This window comes from Camelus ferus, chromosome 12, assembly GCF_009834535.1.
Source record: "Camelus ferus isolate YT-003-E chromosome 12, BCGSAC_Cfer_1.0, whole genome shotgun sequence".
Lineage (NCBI taxonomy): Eukaryota > Metazoa > Chordata > Mammalia > Artiodactyla > Camelidae > Camelus > Camelus ferus.
In genome coordinates, this window is record NC_045707.1 from 17,479,353 (window position 1) to 17,499,807 (window position 20,455).

Consider the following 20,455-nt stretch of genomic DNA (forward strand, 5'->3'; position numbering starts at 1 on the left):
GAAAAGACACACCTGGGACTAGAAGCTGAGTTTTCTGGTTTCAATTCAAGCGTTCTTCCTCCAAAACTGGAGAAGAGGCTCAAGGTTGTACAAGGGGGAACAGGTTCCTGTAAATGAGTGGGCAGAGAATCACAAGATATTCCCATCTGCAGAGACTCCAAGACCTCATCATCTAACCCACCTATAAAAGAAGTGAGAAGGCAGATCCACAGAAGTCAAAACATTTCTCCAAGTCATGCAATCAGTTCCTGGGAATCCTCCAATTTCTGAATCAAATGTCCATCCTCTTTCCAGCACTCACTTTTGAGGCCACCTAATAGGATGGGAAACTGTAAGGCTGCCCACTACCAAGTTCATCACATCCTACGATGGCCCCAGGATTGTGGTGAGTGTGCGCTGATGTTAAAAAGCAAATATGGGAGAAAGTTGTTAACCGCACTCCCTTATTCCTGGCTTGTTTGTGTTCTCTGCATTTATAAAATAAAGACAAAATGAAAGCAGAAAGAAACACTACCATCAACAGGCACCAACCATGTGCTAGGAGCTACAATTCATTTAAATATCACAAAAAAAATGCACCTGGTGGTAGTTATTAGCCCCATTTTAAAGAAAAGGCAACTGAGGCTCATAAATATGTGCCCAAGTTCCCCTAGGTGGTAACTGACAAGCCCAGCTCATCAAACTCTGAGTGGACGCCTGCCTGCATCCTGTGAGCCTCCACTGGTCATTGGCCCGCCTCCGCCAGCTGCATCACCTGCAGCTTTCCCCATCACCCTCTCACCAAGCCTCACATTTGACCTTTCCACTCACATGCTTTGCCCACACCATGAAATCCTCTTCCTCCCTTTTTCTCTGTCCCTCTCTCTCTTCCAAGCCCATTTCTACTCTTGTCTAACAGGCCTTCCAGTTGCCTTGGCAACTATCTTCAAACTCCCATCCACAGTCAAGCTCTGGGGCACCTATGATCGCAATTCTTGAGCATTTGGGCCTGAATATCTGCTTTTGGTCCATTGGGCCTTGAAGGCAAATGCCTACATCTCCTTTGCTCCATCAGGCAGTGGACAGGCCCTCTCCTCCAGGGAGTGTTCCTTGATTAACACCACTCAGCTGCACCACTGGTTTCTTTTCCTAAGCTCAGTTGCTGCCAGATTCAAGTATGTATTGATTGGCTCATTTTCATGTATGTGTGTGTTTGTGTATTTGCTGGTCTCCTAATTGCTCTGTAAGCCTTCTGAAGTCAAGACTAAGTCTTCTGTCTTTGGGTGCCCTCCCAGGCCCCCTTTTTGCCCAGCCATCCACATGGTTTCCTATCTCTGAGGGGTACCCCCACCAGTGCCGGATAACAGAGTACCAGAACACCTCCAATCCCAAAGACCCTCACACATACTCCAGAACCGGTCACTGAGATGAGGCTGCCACAAGCAGGCTGTGGGGACAGGTCAGGGCAGGTGTGGTGACATTTGGAGAGCTTTTGGAGGGATGGGACTGAGAAAAGTGTCGAAGAGCGACATGCAATGACAAGCCACCCAGCCCTGCGGGACTCCACCAGGGACGTGGGAGAAGAAAATGTCACAGCAGTGGGGAAAGCTGAAGGCTGGAAGGCATAAAGAAGAATCACAGACAATGGGGAGGCGGGGTGAGATGTCAAAAGCTGGCAGCCAGCCGAGGAGGGGCCGAGGCTTCTTATACAGGAGGAAGAGATGCAGAACTAGGGGCAGCCTGTTCCAAGACAGACAGCAAAGGAGGCCCCCCGGAGTCCCTCACTGGCAGTGCTGGAGGAGAGCAGAGGTCAGAAAGGGGGAAGCCAAAGATGAGCATGTAGAAGAGGTGGAGGTTGTCTTACTTTGAGGCATGGAATCAGCCAGACTGGGTCCCACTCCAGACTGCAAATTTCTAGCTGTGTGACCCTAAGCAGGTCACTTACCCGTCTCTGAGCCTGGTTTTCTCATCTGTAAAATAGAGATTATATCTATTTTACAGGGAGATTGAGGTAGAATAGATGACAGAGAGAAGGAAAAGGGATTCTTTCTCATCTTTGCATTTGGAAGGACTCAGAAAATGATACAACAATCAGGAAAAGCTTTGGAACAAGCCCCTATTTCACTGGAAACAGTGAAAAGACCTGGAAAGGAATTTCAAGTTCTTGAAATGAGGACACCCTGTGGGAGGAAGCCTTAGGGAGTCTGGAGTAGGGGGAGCAGTGGACCATTAATCTGTAATAGGAAGCGAGGGGGCCATCACATACAGGAATGAGTGTTGAGTGCACCTGAGCTGATGGGAGCAAGACTAGACTGGGAATTACTCTGGCAGTGGGATGCCTGCTCTGCAGGGTGGGGATGATCCCCAGGGCTGAGCACACTGGGCTAGGCATGCAATCGGAGGCTCCCAGAAGCCCTTCAGGCTCAGCACTGGGATGTTCAGAACAGATCCTCCACAACCAAGAACCTCCCAACATCCCAAGTTTTGCGACACAGCATTGATCAACCTGAAGACGCGCAGTTTCCTGGACTGATCAGGGCAGCAGATCCAACCAAAGAATGGGCATTAACGCTCAGTTTGAAGAGGAAACATCAGAGCACCCGGCTCATAATCTGACGATACATCCTGGGCCGAAGGGCCAGTAATTGAGGGTAAGACAGCATTCTTGAGAGATGTCCTTAGAACCAAGACTTTCCCAGCCCAGAAATATATGCCTTGTCCAAGGTCAGACAGAGTTAATTTTATTGAGCCATGGCTGCTCCTCCTGTTCACCACATCTCGAGATCAAAATCTATGTAAATGAGAAGACAGTGGGATTAAATTTAGATTCCCAGAGCTCCCCGCCCTTACCACAGCCTCTCAGAGGGAGGAACCCTTGGCAAACTTTCCCTGGGAGTCTTGCCGCCCTGAGTGCTGTGCTCCCTCCTACCTGCCCCTCTGCTGATTAGTGGATGGGGCTGTAGGCTCTCCGAGTATCTGTCTTGTGGGAACAGCACTGACCAGAAGCAGGGATGGAGTGCCCCCTGGTCCCTGGAAGGGACCACGTGTGTCTCCCCAGCCCTCTCCCAGAGCCAGTGAGGGGCATCTGAGATAACACAGGGGCAAGCACTTTGCACTTGGTCAAAGGCTATGAAATTACTCGGGTCTCTTCCCCACTGGGGTGAGTTCAGCTAAGAGACATTTGCTCCAGATGGGAGCGCTCATTGTCTCTAACAGGAATACTGTTTACACCAGAAAACCTCCTCCGGTGTCTTTTAGTGCTCAGCCCCAGAATATCACATTGAGACGTCTCATTGGAGCCCAAGATCCTCCTTGACTAACTCCTCTCTCCTTGGCCTTCATTTCTCATGCCCCTACTTGCCAAAGATTCAGGCACATGTTGTCCTCCATCTGTCCCCCAGTCTTCCATGATTAAGATGGTCAAGGCTTCTAAAGAGAATAGGCAGGGCCATGTTTCCTGGGTCAATCCCAATGGCCTCTGGTTGGCCTGGCCTTTGTATCTTTTTTCCAGAGCCAATCTGGATATCCTAAGAATGTCAGACACACCTGCATGGCCCCAGGATAATCAAGTCCCCACCCTGGAATAGGTCTGGTAGTGCCAGAAAACCTGAGTTCACATTACAATCCTGGCTAGGGCTCTTGGCCTCTCCGTGGCTTGATCCTTCCTTAGTATCTGACTTTAATTTCCCCAAACATTAAATAGAGAGTAAAATTCCTTTTTTTCTCCCGCTCCATCACATAAACTCGTAGGGCAGCAAAGACATGAAATGCTGCCGTACACACAACCCCACCCATCTTTCACTCCCTCCCTCAACCTCCTGCCAAGCGGTTAGCAAATCTCTGCTTAAAATGTGCTAAGTCCCTACGTGGCCTCTCCCATATCAGCATCAATGCAAAGATGCTTCTTATTCTGGGCCAAATCTGCTGCGTTCCCACCTGTCCTTCTGGATCATCAGCAAACTCCTCTTTGCTAGCGAAGCTCTTCAAATCTCTGCAGTTAGCTATCACATCTCCCTCCCTCTCCTCCCCAAGACTTCCTTCTCTAGAGCCTCCCACAGCTCCTCGGGTGATCAGGTTTCTGATTCATCAAGTCCCGGCCCCTAAATAGTCCCAGTTCCTATAGAGTCATGGCCTCAGAGCGGCCTGACTACAGAAGAGCCAAAGCAGGCTGTACACACATGCTCCTCCTGTCCCCACGCCAGTCCCAGCGGCCACTGCATACTATTTGCTCATGTGCTGTCACCATCAGCTGAATATTCTAAATCACTTTTATACCCACTGCTGTTTATCCCTACCTTCCCATTCTTGTCTTCGTGCTCTTGGCCTTTGACTTTTAAGTATAGAAATCACGTCTGTCTGCTTCCTCTCTCCTTCCCTTCGGGCAGCTCCTCTGCCCACCTTTCCCTTTCCCACCTCGTTCCCCTACCCCCAGGCCTGCTGCCAAGACGGGCGAGATGTGGAGAAACTTCTCAGAGAGAATGTAGGAGTGTGCGTGGGAACACAGCGTCTTATCAATGAGTTGCAGTCATGTTGGAATTCATCCCATATCCAAATTCCAACTATATTCTTTCAGGGAATGAGAAAGTAGGTCACATCATTTCTGTGACTCCTTTACACAGGCTTAGGAATATCACACAGGGTAAGGGGACAGTTTAACTTGCTCCATTCTCTTTTTTTGGTTTTTTTTTGTTTTGGTTTTGTTTTTTAATACAAACTCTTGTGTCAAGGGCTGACTTTCAGTAGATCTCAGCGAGGTTGTTGCTCTGGTACTCACGAAACCCCGACCACTTCCTCCGTTCTTGAATTTCTGCGTCTATGCCTCCCTCAGGGGCATCAATTAAAGACACCCCTGTCCATGAGCCTTGCTGAGTCAATGGCCTCAGCCTCTTGTCTCCTCAGCTCAGTTTCTCCTGTGTGCGCCCCCCGTCACTCACATACACCCACCCTCTCTTATCTTTGACTATCTGAGCCAATTGTTCCCCTGTCTGGAGGGCCCTTCCCTGACTCCCTGCTCATACCTGCCCTGCTTCTGTTCACATTGTTCCACTTCCCACCCCCTCAGGAGCCCGTGGGGACCAGACTTCCCATCCCTAGCATTAACACCTCCTGCAGGTCCCGCTGCTCCTGTGTGGTGGGTCTGCCTGTGTCCTCAATATAGCCTTGCTTCCACCGTCAGGCCAGGAGGTCCATGGGGGCCCACACTCGGACTTCCTCCCCCTACCCTCCATGACATATCTTTTGGGTTGTGAGTGCCTTCAGATTCAGAAATGTGTTCATTCACCATCGCACTCCCAGTGCCTGACCACTGCCTGTCACACAGTAGGAGCAAAAGAAATGCCTAGGAAACAAATATGTACCTGACTTTTGAATGACCAGCCACTTTGAGGATCACATGAGTATGATTATGCACGCCAGGTTTTTGAAGATCGAGTGTTACTTACTGCACTCAAAAGTCGTAATAAAAATAGTAAACTCTACTTTCCCAAAGTGAATGATTTCAGAGGCCTGCAAAAAGCTAAGAAGAATAACTCATCTGACCAAACAACAGTTTGAGATCACAGGAAATTTACTGTAGAAACAACAGAAATGGCAATCCCTTCAAGGTACAAACTTCAACCAGGAAATGATGGGTCGCAGCACTCTCCAGAGGACCCAGGCTCAGCCCAGGAGCTGCCCCAAGAGAATCATGCCATGCACACTGTGTTGGGACTCAGCAAGCAAGTGGAGGCGACTTCAGGTCTTAGAAGCAAAGCCACCTTTCCTCTCTTAGGGCCCACAAGGTCCCCCCGTTCATTGGCTGTCCTTCCTGTCCCCCTTGAGCATATCTCAAGCATCTTATGTGAGACCCCAAATAAAGAGTCACATTCTCAGAAAGTGCTCAGCATAACAGAGATCAAGAGGCAGAAGGGACTTTGTCATCTGGGAAAGAGCATTAAGCTACCTTGCAAATAACACGCAGCTTGCAGACTGGTTCGGACCCAAGTCTACTTCTCAGACTCCTCAGGACCTGGGCACCTGGATAGAGCAGTGCTGGGCTGCACACACCCAGCCTGTTGGACAATTCTCAAGGGCTTGTATGGAGCAGAGTTCAGGAGGGGCCACACTTGCAAAGAATGGCGCTGTCAGGAGGGGCAGGACAGAACAGAGCTGGATTGCTGTCCATCACCTCTTCCACTCACCGTTAATTATGATCCTCCCCGTGGACAAGGACTCTTGGTCTCTGAATACCTCCACCTTGGGCTATAAACCCAGAGGATAATACTTATTAATGTCTTAAGACAGAGACCCAGAATCAAGACCAGACAGGACTTACAGGTGTCTGATGTGGGCAGTATATCCATACTCTCCATTAATAATAAAGTGTGAGGCTACAGACCAAGAGGCAAGAGTCGGTCCCTGGTTCAGAGGTTCCCCTTGCCAAGCTAGCTTGCCTTGTCATCAACCACTCGCCCAAAGGTCTCATTTTGCAGGTCTCCTAAGGGCTAGGTTATTGTTCACGGAGTAGCCCAGGTCCAGGAAAGGGACGGAGCCTGGGAGTGAGAAACCTGGTGTTCCTGGCATCAACTCTCCATTATCCACCTTGCAGACGCTCTACAGGCTCTTCTTTTCCATGGCTAAACTGGGCCCCTGGGTATCTCCAGGGACAGAAGAAGGGCCAGCTGAGTGGAGTCTGAGTTGAGAATGTACAGGCGGTGTTTTGACTGCCAGCCAGTGCCCTCCAAAGAGAGATCTGCTGTTTGGGGTTATGCACCTGGCAAAATTGCTGAGACCCATGGTGAAAAGGTAAGTGAGAGGGGTCAGGAGGGACATGGGGGAGGGGACAGGAGAGAGCCCTGCCTTGTGGGGGCCTGTGAGCCAAGAGGCACCGCTGTCGCAGAAGCCTTGGCCTCTACTCCAGGATTCGCCTGTGGGTGGTGTTGGTAGACGTTTGGATGATCTGCACGTGGGAGGAGCCGCCGCCGCTTCTGCCCTGGTACTTGCTGCTGCCTTTGCTGCTGGCTCTGCTGCTCCCTCCGTAGCTCCCGCCGCTGCCACTTCCAGTAACCACCTCCACTGCCCCCTCGGGAGCCCCCTCCGTAGCCGCCCACGCCCCCGCGGGAGCCGCCGCCACCGCCGCCGCCGCCGCTGTAACCGCCGCTGTAACCTCCAGAGCCTCGGCCCCCTCCGCTGACGCTCACTTGGCTGCTGTGCACAGCTGTTGGGGGAGCGTAGGACTGGGGTGAGCAGGACTGGGCAGGGGACCCCGCCTGCACCCACCCTTGGGGCAGCCCCCTACATCCTTCATCACTGGCAGCGTCTGACTTGACAAAAGATACATTGGTGAAGATATCCCCATTTCAAAAGTATTCCTCAATGCTACAAAGGGGTGTCAGGGCACATTTTCATTATTGCTATACCCTAAAGAGTTCTAAGCCACTGCTGATTATTAGGTATCATAGAAATCAAGACAAAGAAGAACTAACATCGTAACAATTTATTGCAACTAATTTCTCCCGGCTTTGCAGTGGCGCTCATTTATTTTGGTTTTCATTGTGTAGGACTGAACACGAAAATGCCCACTGCCAGGTCCCTGCTGGCCAGCCCTCCTGGACCCTCCCTCTCCCGGCACCAGCCAAGCCCACTCCTGGGTTCTGCTACTTACAGACACTGACGTGGCTCTGCAGCTCCCCTGACATCCTGTAAAACCAAAGCCCACACATCAGCCAAACTCACAAGGCCTGAAGGTCAGAACACAGGCAGCAGCCTGGAGACATCAGGAGCAGGGAAGGTGTGTGCAGGGCAGGAAGGTCGGGGAGCCGGTGGGACCAGAGGGGATTTTAAACATTTTCGTGAAGTCTTTTAGCATTGGGGGGTCACCACCTGGCTGCAGCTTCGGTTCGGGTACGGAGACTTTCTGCTTGGAGGCGGGGCAATGATGACAATGACCCAGCCAACTCACACACCCTCTGCCTCTGACTTGAACATTTCTGCTCACCCTGGGCTACCAACCTTCCCAGAAAAGCTGGGATTGTCTTCTCTCCAAATAGTCCCACTGCTCCAGCTGCAACCTGAGCCTCGGCCCCAGAAACAAGCCCACCTGCACTCCTCGCCCTCCAGCAGCTTGCGGTAGGTGGCGATCTCCACGTCCAGGGCCAGCTTGACTCCCAGCAGCGCCTGGTAGTCACGCAGCAGCCGAGTCATCTCCTCCTTGGACTGCTGCAGGGCGGCCTCCATGTCCTGCAGCTTCTGCTGCGCGTCCTGGAGGGCCCGATCTCCTCTCTCCTCTGCATCCGAAATGGCCATGTGCATCTGGTCGATCTGCTCGGGAGATGGTCATGGAGAAGAACCATGCAGGGTGGTGAGTTTCAAGAGTCTCCAAAAGCAGAGCATTATGGGAGGTGGCACATCTGGTCGGCCGCCCTGAACACCCATCTCACCTGCTTCTTGACATTGCTGATCTCTGACTGCAGCCTCTGAATGGTGAGGTTGAGCTCCGAGATCTCCATCTTGCTGGTCTTCAGCTCATCTCCATGTCTTCCCGCTGAGATCTGGAGCTCCTGGTACTGAGGGTCAAGGGCAGCATCATGGTCAGCCTGCTGCTCAACACAAGCTCCCCCAGGAAGGAGTGGGTCTGCCTTCCCAGACCCCGCCCAAGTCTCTCTCCCCCCAGGCAAGGTCCTAGAGTAAGCCTCCCTAGAGCTGTAACCACATACACACTCACACCTATACGGAACCTCCCTCATCTGAGCTGTGACAACATACACACACACACACACACACACACACACACACACACACACACACACACACACCTGTGTTTTGAGACAGAGATTCAGAATCAGGAAGTCCACCCTCTCCATCAACACCAAGGTGTGAGCCTTCCTCATTCCCATCAGTCTCTGGGCCAGACCCACATCCCCAACAGACAGACCTGCTTCTTGATGCTCTTTTATCTCCTTTGCTCACATCTAAGCCTTACCCTCACTGGGGGCTCTCTCACTTTTTCCACCCCACCATATTCCTTCCTACCCTTTTCCAGAATGATTTCCCTAACATCAGGACCTCATTTCCTCACAGGTCCTCAGCATGCTCCACGATTATTCGCATCTTCCTGTCTCCATTTCTGCATCTAAGTGGCCCCGTCAATAGAAACCCTACCCACAGCCCCTCTACAAACCCATGCTTTCAACCACTGTAATGAAGGAAGCAAGGGGGAGGGCTGGCGCACGGGTATCTCTGCATTTAACTTTCACTGTTGACCACCTGCCTCCCCAGTCTGATGCCAAAATCCATGCCACTAAGAACATCTGCCTACAGGGCAGCAGGACAGAGGTCAGCGGGGATTGGAGTTGGCCACAGGTAATCTACAAAGCTGTCCGAGTGCTAGGTGTTCAGAATTTAAGTGACTAGCCTTTGACTCTGAACTTCAGTCTTCACCTTCTAGAAAGGTCCAAGTCAATTTGTGTTAAACAAGTTACCAAGGATGTGCCCAAAGACTTAGCTACAAAGATGTTTATCTGATAATTGGGGGCATATTCTTACCACAGAATACCATGCTGCTGTTAAAAATGATATAAAATATTTGATGTCACAGGAAGGCATTCATAAGCAATAAATGAAAGAGACAAGTACAAAACTGTATTTTTAAGGATGTCATTATGAAAAAATCAGAACTAAAAAACATTGTGGTGGTTGAGAGCAGGGATTGGTAGGTGGCACACTTAAGTTTAATTAAATTCTGCCTCTGCTGCTTCCCAGCCACAAGACGTGAGGGAAATTAGATGATTTCAGACTCTATTATCTCTAAAATAGGGATAATCAAATCTTTACCTCGTAGGGTTGTTGTAAGGAGTTCATGAAATAATATATGTAAAGCACTTAGCGATGCCGGGTACATGGGAGTTTTCAATAAATGTTAGCTGCCAAGAACTGATGGAAAATATGCTGACATATTTAAAATGGTAGTGGGATATGAGTGATCTTTATCTGCAATCTTGACATCTTCTATAACAAACATATTTTACTTTAGAAAGTCCATACATGTTCTGGGAGGCACGTTTTGTTCAGGGGTGCCAAGTCTGGGCTGGGGATGGCAGTGCTCACCTTGGTCTGGTACAGCACCTCAGCCTCAGCCTTGCTCTTCTGTGTGATCAGCTCATACTCCGTCCGCACCGCATCAATGATGCTGTCCAGATCCAGGAAGCGGTTATTGTCCATGGACAGGATGACATTGGTGTTCGTTACATTAGTATACTTGTGAGACGGCTCCTGCAAGGCACGAAGCACAGGCTGACTTCTTCTGCTCACCTCCTGGGACTTCAGTTTCCCTCCACTGTCCCCAAAGCTCTCTGGGGAAGCCAGAAGCCTGGGTCAGACAGGAGCCTCAGGGGAAAGTTCCTTGAATTGTTGTTGTGCACCAAGAGGCACCTTCACTAAAGATACAGGCACCCAGACCTAGCCTCCAGGGAGAAGAAAGGAGCCGGAACTCAGAGCCCATCACACCTCTCCTGGACCCTCCATCCTTGCCTTATCTGTCTTGGCTGCCATCTTGACAGGCAGGCTTGCTCCTTGAAGCCACGTGAACTCTCAGAGGCAATAGAAAAGATTCCATTTGGGCAGACGCTCAGACTCACTTTTGAGTCTGGGCTCCACCATTAACCAGCTGGGTGTCTCTTGCCTCAGTTCTCTCATCTGTAGACTGGGGATACCCAAGACCCAGGAAAGCTCCCAGCACAGCATCTGGCCCACGGCAGGTAACCCCAAGTTAGATCCTCAATAATAGGACCAGGGGAGTAGGAGCGTGTCATCGCCCACCTCCACAGTCTTCATCTCTGTTGCCTTTAAGATCCACACTGTCCTCGCCCACAGAGTTCCCTGATAGCCCTGCTGACTTCCCAGCACCCACAAAGATTTCTGGTTGCCCCTCTATGTCCCGGGTGTTAACCTCATTTCCCAGACCAAAGTGGGGACTGCTTCACCTTCTCCTGCCTCCCATCTCCAGCACCCCAACCCTGGAATCTTGAGCTTCGGGGGTTGGAAGGATGGCTGATGTCAGGCCCACTGAGTTGAGGTGACTGAGGAGAGACACCCCTAGTGGGAAATGTTTGCTTCCAGCCCTCCCCCTCTTACAGCCTATACCCCTTGTCAGATGTAGAAAAAAGAAGGGTTTCTTAGGAGGACTGAACTCATCGTCTCTTCTACGTAGTGGAGATATTCACTCACCGATTGAATTACACAATTCTGGAAATCGACCTCCTGAAGCAGAACATTCAACTTGGACTGCAGATCCTCTTTGTTCAAATAAGCTGCATCCACATCCTGAACAGCAAGCCAAGACAGTCTGACTTTATTGCCCAAGTGTTGCCTGCCACTAGCTGTCTGGGTGGCCTCATGCAAGAGGCAAAGCCTCTCTGGGTTTATTTCCCTGCCTGCAAATTTCCTCACTTCACTCAAATAAAAGACCAGTAAACCCCGGCTTTCCTGGTCATAAGGAAGCATTCACCAGCTCTTCAGCCCCATCAGTCACACAAAATACCCCAGGTCCCTTCCCAGGTCCTAATTCTCCACATAACTGACACTCAAAGGCTGCCTGTTAATTGAATCCCACATTCAGGACCCTGGAGAGATGACAAACTCAAGGATTCCTAAAGCTTCATATTAGCATCGCTTTCAGGCTTACTGCTTCAATGCCAGGGCCCCAGCATTTGGGATATATGTTCAATAGGCTGGCCCCAAGCCCACCTGTCCACCCGTCGGTCACACAGCATCCCACAGGAAGCCCTCCCTCTGCTCAGCCTCCTGAGCCCACAGTCCCCCCTGAGACTCCCCTTATCCTCACCTTCTTCAGGACGACAAAGTCATTCTCGCTGTTGGTCCTCCGGTTGACTTCTTCCTCGTACCTGTCGGGGGGGGGGGGGGGTCAGAACCTCGGACAGGCTGCAGGGGCTGGTCTGAGCACCTTGAGATTCCCCCATAGCAGGAGGCTCGGAGTTCCCCAAACTTTTACTGCCCTGGACTCGACATTCCCTGCCAGGGCCCGCCGCTCTCCCTGACAAGCAGCTGGAACCACCTCCTGGCTCTCCAGCTCAACAGAGGGGACAACATCACAACATGGAAAACCCAAAGCCACATAGAATGCCCCACAAATGTCCTTTTTATTTTGATGTGTGACCTTTGTAAATATGTCAAGCTCGATCATTTTTCTAACTAAGAACTAAAGTAATAACCACTTTCAGTAAATGTTTTTAACAAGAAAAAATTTTCACCTGCCATTCTACACCCCCATCACCTTCAGGGTGCATTTTATCTCTGCCTGTTGACTCACATGAACCTGACTCTCTACTGGCCCAGGTGATGTTAAGAGAAGCACCTTGCACCCCCAGCATGGTGGGGAGAGGCCGCTCAATTGTCTGCACGGTGCAGGAGCAGCTGACCTAGATTCAGGCAAGTCCTGTCACCCTTACCATTATTATTAATAATAGCTAGTGCTTACTGAGTGCTTCGTACATGCACACACAGCCTAAGAACGTATTAAGAATAATTTCGTCTAAACCAGTGGTTTCCCACGTGTGGTCCCCAGTCCACCAGCATCACTTGGGAGCATATTAGAAAGGCAAACCCTCTGGCCCCGCCCCAGACCTACTCGGTCAATCTGATCTTAACAAGCTGATGCGTGCTGCCCGTCTACCCCTCACAGCAATCCAGCAAGGAGGGCGCTTACTATCCCCCCTTTACTAATGTGAAAACTAAAAGCTTAGGAAGATGACCTTGCAGGCAGCCAGGAAGTGCAAAGCCCACACTGGAACTTGGGCTTACCTGGCTCCAACATCCATGAAGCTACTCTGCGTCCCCTCCCCACCCGATGCAGTTGGGAGCTGACTGGCCATACCATCGCCAGGGCTGCCATAAGCAAAATGGTGTCCCTATGGTTGTGTAGCACAGACCCTGCCTGGCTGCACCTGGTGGCCCTGGTCCCACCACCCCAACACGTTAACAGTAAGCAGAACCCCTTGCTCCGTGAATCAGTCCCCTGCCTCGCTACTCCTGACACCTTTACTCCTCCGGGAGCCTCACTTGTTCTTGAAGTCCTCCACGGCATCCTGCATGTTCCTGATCTCCGTATTCTGGCGCTTCTTCTCCGTATTGAGAAAATCCACCTGCCTCCGCAGGTTGCTGATATAGCTCTCCAAGATGGGCTCCAGGTTGTTGGTCCTAGTGGACGTAGTTTACCTGCTGCAGCAGCTCCCACTTCGTTTGTAGGACCTGATTCTGCTGCTCCAGAAATCGCACCTGAGAACAAGAAACCTCCAGGTTCACTCCCAGGCTGTGAGTTAGGGAAGCACCCCCACAGGTAGGAGGATCAGCAGCCTCACAGTATATCCAGACCTCAGAGAATCAGGACAGCCCCCCTAGGGGTCAGAAGGCTCTCTTTCTGGAACCAGGACACGTGAACCCACTGTGGTTTCTGATGGTTGATGAATGGCCATAAAGTCAACCTCCCTAAAATTAACACTAAGCTGACTCTGGCAGTGAAGGCAAGTCCCTGTCAACCGATTGCCCTGTTTCCTTTGGCTCCACCCATTTACATTTTACAGCTGTCCCTCCCCACACTCAGTTTCTCCGTGCCAACATCAGGAAATGGTGGTCCAGAGCATCTGAAACACTGACCCATCCAAGGCTCATTTCTCTTTGTGGTTGAAGCACTTCATATGATTGAGGAGAGGAGAAAATAAGAGCGGAGGGACAATTTGGCTTAAAATATTAAACTGATTCCTGAGCAAACTTGCCCGCATGTCCTCACCCTGCAGACCCCACCACCTCTGCCACTGACCAGTATGTTTTTCAAGAAGGTCACCTCATTTCAATGCTTTCATAACTCAGACAGAATCTTAAAAGTAAAAAAAAAAAAAAAAGTTTTTAATGTGTGATGCACTCTAGTGCCCCAAAGTAAAGACATGGGAGTGGTCTCATGTTTGGGAAATACCTATGTGACTCTCCCCTTCATTAGCAAGGACGATGGAGGGTGGACATCACCCTGTATTCTCACTGCCTCTCCCCCCAGCACTGTGCATGTGAATGTCAGGTACAGGGTCCAGAGAGCTGGTTGGCTGCGCAGACCAAGTGCATGGACTCTCCTTCACGTGATGATCAACTCTCATTTTACCTCTGCCGGCTGCCTGCAGAGGGAGCCTTCCCTCCCACGTCTTAGGTGAGGACAATGGATGTCTCCATGCTTTGCTCAGGTGTGTACACACACACATGCACGCACGCGCACACACACGCACACATGCACGCGTGCACTCAGAGCCTTCACGCTGCTCACTAAACCCTTCAGCTTGAGGACTGTTGCACCTGGTGGCCACAATGTTGCCTGATTTTCACAAGCGCAAGCAGGGGGTTCACAGCAGCTGTGGGTTAGAGGATCAGACCATACAGGGCCTGAAAGGATCTTGGCTTTTGTTCTTAATGAAACAGGAAGCCAACAGAGGATTCAAATGGAGGAGTGATGTGTTATGTTTTTAAAGGGTGGCTCTGGTGTGGTGCTGAGAATAAGCTGCACAGGATTAAGAGTAAAAGGAGGAAGCTCAGATCAGAAACTAGGGTCAGAAGTCACTGCAATAGAACCTGCGTCCCCTCCAGCCAGGCCAGAGCCCTCCTGGATGAGGACTCTCTCCTCGCGGTCATCACAGGCCAGGCCCTTAAGGAAGGACAGGAAGCCCTGGTCACCTGTACCCTGGCCTGTGCCCTCAGCCTCGTGCCATAAAACAGAGCAGATGTCCTGTTAATGGCAGGGAGCACAATCGAATGGGAGTCTCAGGACGTCGTTGCCTGCAGCCCATGGCCGTTTCACTCACCCCCAACCCTCTCTCCTCCCAACTCCTCCCTTGACCTAGCCTTGACCTTCCAGTAGTGTCTCCTTCACCTGTTGCCTCCTTGTTCCAGTCAGGACCCCCAGTCCCTGCCTGTGCCTGAGGTGTGATGCTGTTCAGCCACATTTCCCATCCACAGTGACAGTGATCGGAAGTAGCCAGAAGCACTTTGGCTACCTCTGGGCCTCGACACTCTTATCCCTCTGCCCCCAGCCTACGCACTGTCCTGTCCCCAGGGTTTGCCCACATCTCAAAGGCCAGGGACACAGCCCAGTGGTGGACTTTGGCCATGGCTACTCTGCAGTCAGGCCACCAGTCAAGTTCTGTCCTCGACACTGAACTCCTGTGGGAAAGTCACCCAGCATATAGGGCCCTCTGTGCACCGGGGTGCCTCCCACCGTATCCCAGGAGATAAGGAACTTTCTAGAGATCCCCCAACAGCTACCATGCTTCCATCCCTGGACAAAAGGAAATGCTGAAGGCAGATCTTTACCGTAGCTCTTCCTCTAGTGCAGCTTCTGCTTGGTGATTGGGACCCAACCAGACTTAACCTGACATTTAATCAAGGAACTAGGGAGAAGGGCTTCCTTGGCTCCATCTGGCCCATTGTTGGCCCAGGATGAGCTAAAATGAGGGACTCAGAATCCTGCATAGCCTGCTATTGGCCTTCGCCCCCAGCCTTCCCCGCCCTGCTTCTCCTGCCCTGTCTCGGTAGCACCATCCCCACCCCTCTCCTCTTCCCTCCGTTAAACCATGTTCTCCAGGAATTTTAACCATTTGAAATTCCCTAAAAGTGTCAAACTCTCATGCCTCCTGATTCTTCTCCCTGGAAATTTCCTCTCCCCTGAGAACCTGTTTGACTCTTTCTCTGCCTTCAAGACCTATGTCAGCCCAGAGCCCATCACACCCTCCTTTGCGCCACCATGGCCCAGGGACTTCTGTCCCTACTAACACACTTTCCACACTTGATCATCATCCTCTTCCCTTTCCATCTGGGCCCCGTTGAGGGCAGGACCTGTGTCCTTGTCACCCTGTAGCACCTGAGGTGTTGGGCATATAGTAGATGCTTGGTAATGTTTGTGGGCTGCATGGGTGGGCAGTGGATGGACAGATGGATGGATAGTGAATGGGTGGATGGATGAATGGATGGACAGATGGATGGATGGAGAATGGGTGGATGGATGAATGGATGGACAGATGGATGGATGGGTGAATGGGTGGATGAATGAATGGAAAGTGAAAAATGATGGACGAGAATGAGGTTATTACAGTATGTATTTTTTTCTGTTGGATATTTTCACACCTCGTATCAGCTTTCCTGCCAAAAGGAAGAAATAGAGAAAAATCCCCTCAATGAGCTCAATTGAGGCCTATGTGAAGTAAATGCTGTCTTAAGGTCCCAAGACATCTGGAAGGGACTGTCACCACCAAACTGAGACAGCGCAGTGTGCTGAGAGGCGGCAGGGCACAAGGTCATCTGGTCAGAGACCAGAGACTCTGCCTGCCGCTGGGCACTCACCTTGTCAATGAAGGAGGCAAACTTATTATTGAGAACCATGATCTGCTCCCGCTCCTGGGTCTTAACCCTCTGAATTTCAGGGTCCACCTCCAGGTGAAGTGGTTGTAAGAGGCTTTGGTTAATGGTCACCTCTTGGATGCCCCCCGGGGGACAAGAAGGACCAAAGCCCCCAAGCCTGAAATTGCTGCCTCCAAACCCAGCACCCCCCAAGCCACCTCCTCCATAGCCACCACCGCCAAAGCCACCACCCCCAAAGCCACCACTGCCAAAGCCACCACCACCCCCAAAGCCACCACCTCCAAGGCCGCTACCCGCAAAGCTGCCACCCCCAAAGCATCTGCCGCCTCCAAACCCCCCTCCTGCTCCCCCACCCTGGCGGAAACCACTAGCGTTTCTCCCCACTAGGCTGAAGCAGATGCTTCTGCTGCCACCCAGATTGAAGAGGCTCCTGGAGCCAAACCCCCTGGCCGGGCTCCCGTACCCACCACCGCCACACCTCCCTCCGACCCGGCACACAGACCCCACAGCCTGACTCCCACCACCGGAGCCCGCAGAGGAGCCAGCGCTGTAAACCCGCCTGCTCCTTGAGCTAAACGCTGACTGGGAACTAAACTGGCGGCTCATGGTTCCTGGCGCATCCAGAGAAGCAGACAAGAGAAAGGGCCCAGCTGGATAGAAGGAGGCAGAGACCAGGGAGAGAAGGAACTATGACTCCTTTGGCAAGAGATCTGGCTCAGTCCCTATATATACAAGGACTCGTTTGGGCTGGGCACTTTCTGAAGCCTGGGAGGAGAGTATTTATGTTTGGTTTGCCTGCCAGCAACATCTGTTTAAAATTTCACGCCTCTGAGTTGCAGAAATCACACTGTAGACAAACTTCCCCAACTTGATCATTTATCATTCATCTCTCGCCATTTAGAAATCAGAGTGCAATATTCTCTCCTGATCAAGTTGCTGGAAACTCCTACCTGGTTTCCCCCAAATCATTGGTTGATAGCTTCCTCAGAAACGCCACCATTGAGTTGTTTGTTTTGGGGAGCGCCCAGGAGACTGGGGCAAAGCAAGGGGTTGTCTAGTTGCCTTGGGACCAGAGCTGGGACAAGGGTGGAGACTTCTGCCGCCATGGCATGATCCTGGCGGGGTAACAGTTGTGTTCTGACCTCCCCACACCCTGCTCCTGTCCCCCACTCTTCCCCCAATGCACACCCTGCAAATTTTAGTCACATAAAAACATGGTTCTGCGGTCATTGAGTGCAAACGAAAGCCAAGAGACCCTGCCCAAGACTGCCCACATTTTTCTGGGTGCATCATGTGCTGCTCTGTATACCTCGGGCTCCTCAAATACAAAACAGCTGAGGTCCTATGCCACTAAAGCTCTGTGGTTGCAGATACGTTGAGCATCTCCCAGGACCTACCATTGTCTTCTGGACCAAAAGACAAATTATTCCAAAAATCTCTCTCTCTTTCTTTTTTTTTTTTTTTAATTCCCAATCTATCGTGGACCAATGCTTTTATAAAATAGAATTTCAAAAATTACCCTTATAGGGAGATTTTTTTTAAGATATACAAAATACCAGTCTCAATTTTATTATTTTAAACTTAACAGACACAAAACTGTTCCATTGCTAAAAGGAATAATTTTCTAAACAGTTATTCTCATATTTTGTTTATATGTCTTTTCAAACCAGTAGCAAACCACGTGTGAGCCAGCACTGCTGAGTGGGCCCTCGTTCTAGGAAGCACTACACTGCTCAGCAACCATGGGCAAAGCTCATTCAACGAGCAGCCTGAGAACTCAGAAAAGTTAAGAATGCAGAGATGAGTGGCCTAAAAAGTAACATAGGAAGTAAGTTGATTTATTGAGGCTGTAGGAGGGTTTTTTCCTAGTGCCCATGCTCCTTTGTTTTTGTGCAATAAAGTTGGAGCCGAAATCCCAGCTGCCAACAGCTGTGTGGTGGGAAAGAGCAAGAGAGGTGCTGGGGAGCAGCAGTGAGGAGTGTCCCGGGGCTGGGAGGGGCTCTGCGGGCAGCCTCCATGCCTCCACACCTTCCCAGCTGCTCAGCAACTGTCTAGTGGGCCATCTCCAGAAGCCACCGTGGGACAGAAGAGAGAGTGAGCTTGAAAGTCAGTCACAAGAGCTGGTTTCAGCTCCCAGCCTGCTTCTACCCACCTGTGATCTCACCTCCTCCAGAGGCTTGGGTACTTAAAGTAATCGGAGTGTCTGCTTCTCCAGGAGTCAATACTATAAGGCATTGGAAAAAGCCCAGAACACATTAATAATTAAACACGCATAGATAAAGCTACTCTTAGATCCTGCTGGGATGACCAATGGTCCCACCTGGCCTGGACTTTCAGTGCTTAAACAGGACAGTCCCAGGCAAGTCAGGACAATTGCCAGCCTAGTCCAGGCATCTCAGGTCTGCACAGCCCTGTCCTGACCCTAACCCCCTCAGGGAGCTCTTGGTAAGAGAAGGAAGCCAAGCCTCAGCCCCTAAACACAGGAGGCACAAGGAGAAAACCAGGAGAACCAGAAGAAGAAAAGGAAAGTGGAGCCAGGGATTGAGATAGGTCAGTGAGACAGAGTTGCCTGAAGGCATGGATACTGAGTCAGGTCTGGGCAGAGAAAACAAAGGGTATATGGAGAAGGGACAATGGGGTCCAGGCAGGAAGCAGCAATGGTGTGGGAAAGATCCTTGGGTTGGGCATCTCAAAACCCAGCTTTGAATCCTGCGTCTGCCCCTTCCCGGCCTCATGGCTTGGACACTTAGCTCCCTGAGCCTCAGTTTCCTGGCCTGTGAAACAAGGCCAATAATCCTAGCTTCACAGGCTGACTCTAGTGGATAGCTGACCCAATATGCAAACTCCAGAGAGCCATGCAAGTGGAGTTCCCGCCCCCGCCACCCTCACGTCGTCTTCCCTGGAGGCTCTGGACCACGTGAGCTGAGCTCTCACCTGCTGCGATGCTTTTTACATCACTCACTTTCAACTCTTGGTATGAAGGATGCCCATAATTAAACCCTTCATGTGTGTCTCTACTGCCAATGAAATAAACAAGAATCTTCCCCAGGTTTATTTTACTCCCAGGCTGAATAGGGAGAAGTATTCAATTGGGATGAAATAAAAGAGTTTAGGAAACCCAGACAGCAGAGTTTAGGAAACCTCTTTGATCTCTGGCTGTGACTATCCCAGCACCCAGTGCCCACACCCCGATCTAACTCGTCAGGTGGTGACTCCCATGAAGCTCTGGGACAAGGGGGTGCCCAGCAAATGCTGCTAACTGAGCCTTTGGTGGAGGCCGATAGCTGTTCTCTCTTCCCTCCACACAAGAGAAAGTTGGCTTAAAGTGAGGCAAGAGAGATTTCACTTGTACTGAAGGAGTTGCTTAACCTCAGGTCAGTATTAGACAGTGGGTGGGGTTTCTAGGTCAAAATGCTATTCCTAAAGAAAACCCTTCAATTGGTTGGATGGCATGGAGCAGCAGTTTCGAAACTTGCTACATGTTGGAATCATCTGGAGAGCTTCAAAAACTTCGGGTGCCCGTGCCCATCCCTAGAGACCGGGATTTCACTCATCTGGGGGGCAGGCTGGGCTTTGGAATTTTTTAAAAGGTTCCAGGGGTTTTAATGGGCAGACAAGTTTGGGAATCCCCTGCCTGGAGGAAGCAGGGGGATGAATGAAATGGCATCTTGAGATTCCATTCAGTCTGAGAACAAAAGAATGATAGTGATCATTGTACTAACAGTTAACCTCTTACCAAGTGCTTCCTTTTTTTTTTTTTTTTAAATTGAAGTATAGTCAGTACAATGTGTCAATTTTCTGGTGTACAGCATAATAGTTCAGTCATACTTATACAGACATAGATTCATCTTCATTTTGTTTTTCATAGGTTGCTACCCGAGTGTTTTCAGCGGCCCATGCACTGTGCTGGGTCTACAGCATGGAGAGTCTCATTGAATCTAAAAACTAACATTGTAAGGAAGGGATTCTTATTCTTACCCTTACTTTACAGATGGGAGAGAGGAGACTTGGAGAGATAAAAGAAATTGTCCAAGAACCCACAGACGAAAGTGGTGGAATGGAAACGAGAACCCAGGCACTCCCACTCCGG

The 20,455-nt window shown here is 50.7% G+C and overlaps 1 protein-coding gene across 1 annotated transcript; it reads right to left on the bottom strand.

The window, feature by feature from the left end:
• Positions 1 to 5,527: 5,527 nt before the first annotated feature.
• Positions 5,528 to 17,073, bottom strand: KRT77 (keratin 77). Its single transcript, XM_032492916.1, is given in 11 exon segments — positions 5,528 to 7,018; positions 7,020 to 7,174; positions 7,622 to 7,656; positions 8,057 to 8,277; positions 8,397 to 8,522; positions 10,063 to 10,227; positions 11,182 to 11,277; positions 11,798 to 11,858; positions 13,033 to 13,181; positions 13,183 to 13,248; positions 16,348 to 17,073. Coding segments are annotated over 11 exon segments (1,848 nt in total). The 5' UTR covers positions 16,972 to 17,073; the 3' UTR covers positions 5,528 to 6,868.
• Between the last annotated feature and the right edge of the window lie 3,382 nt (positions 17,074 to 20,455).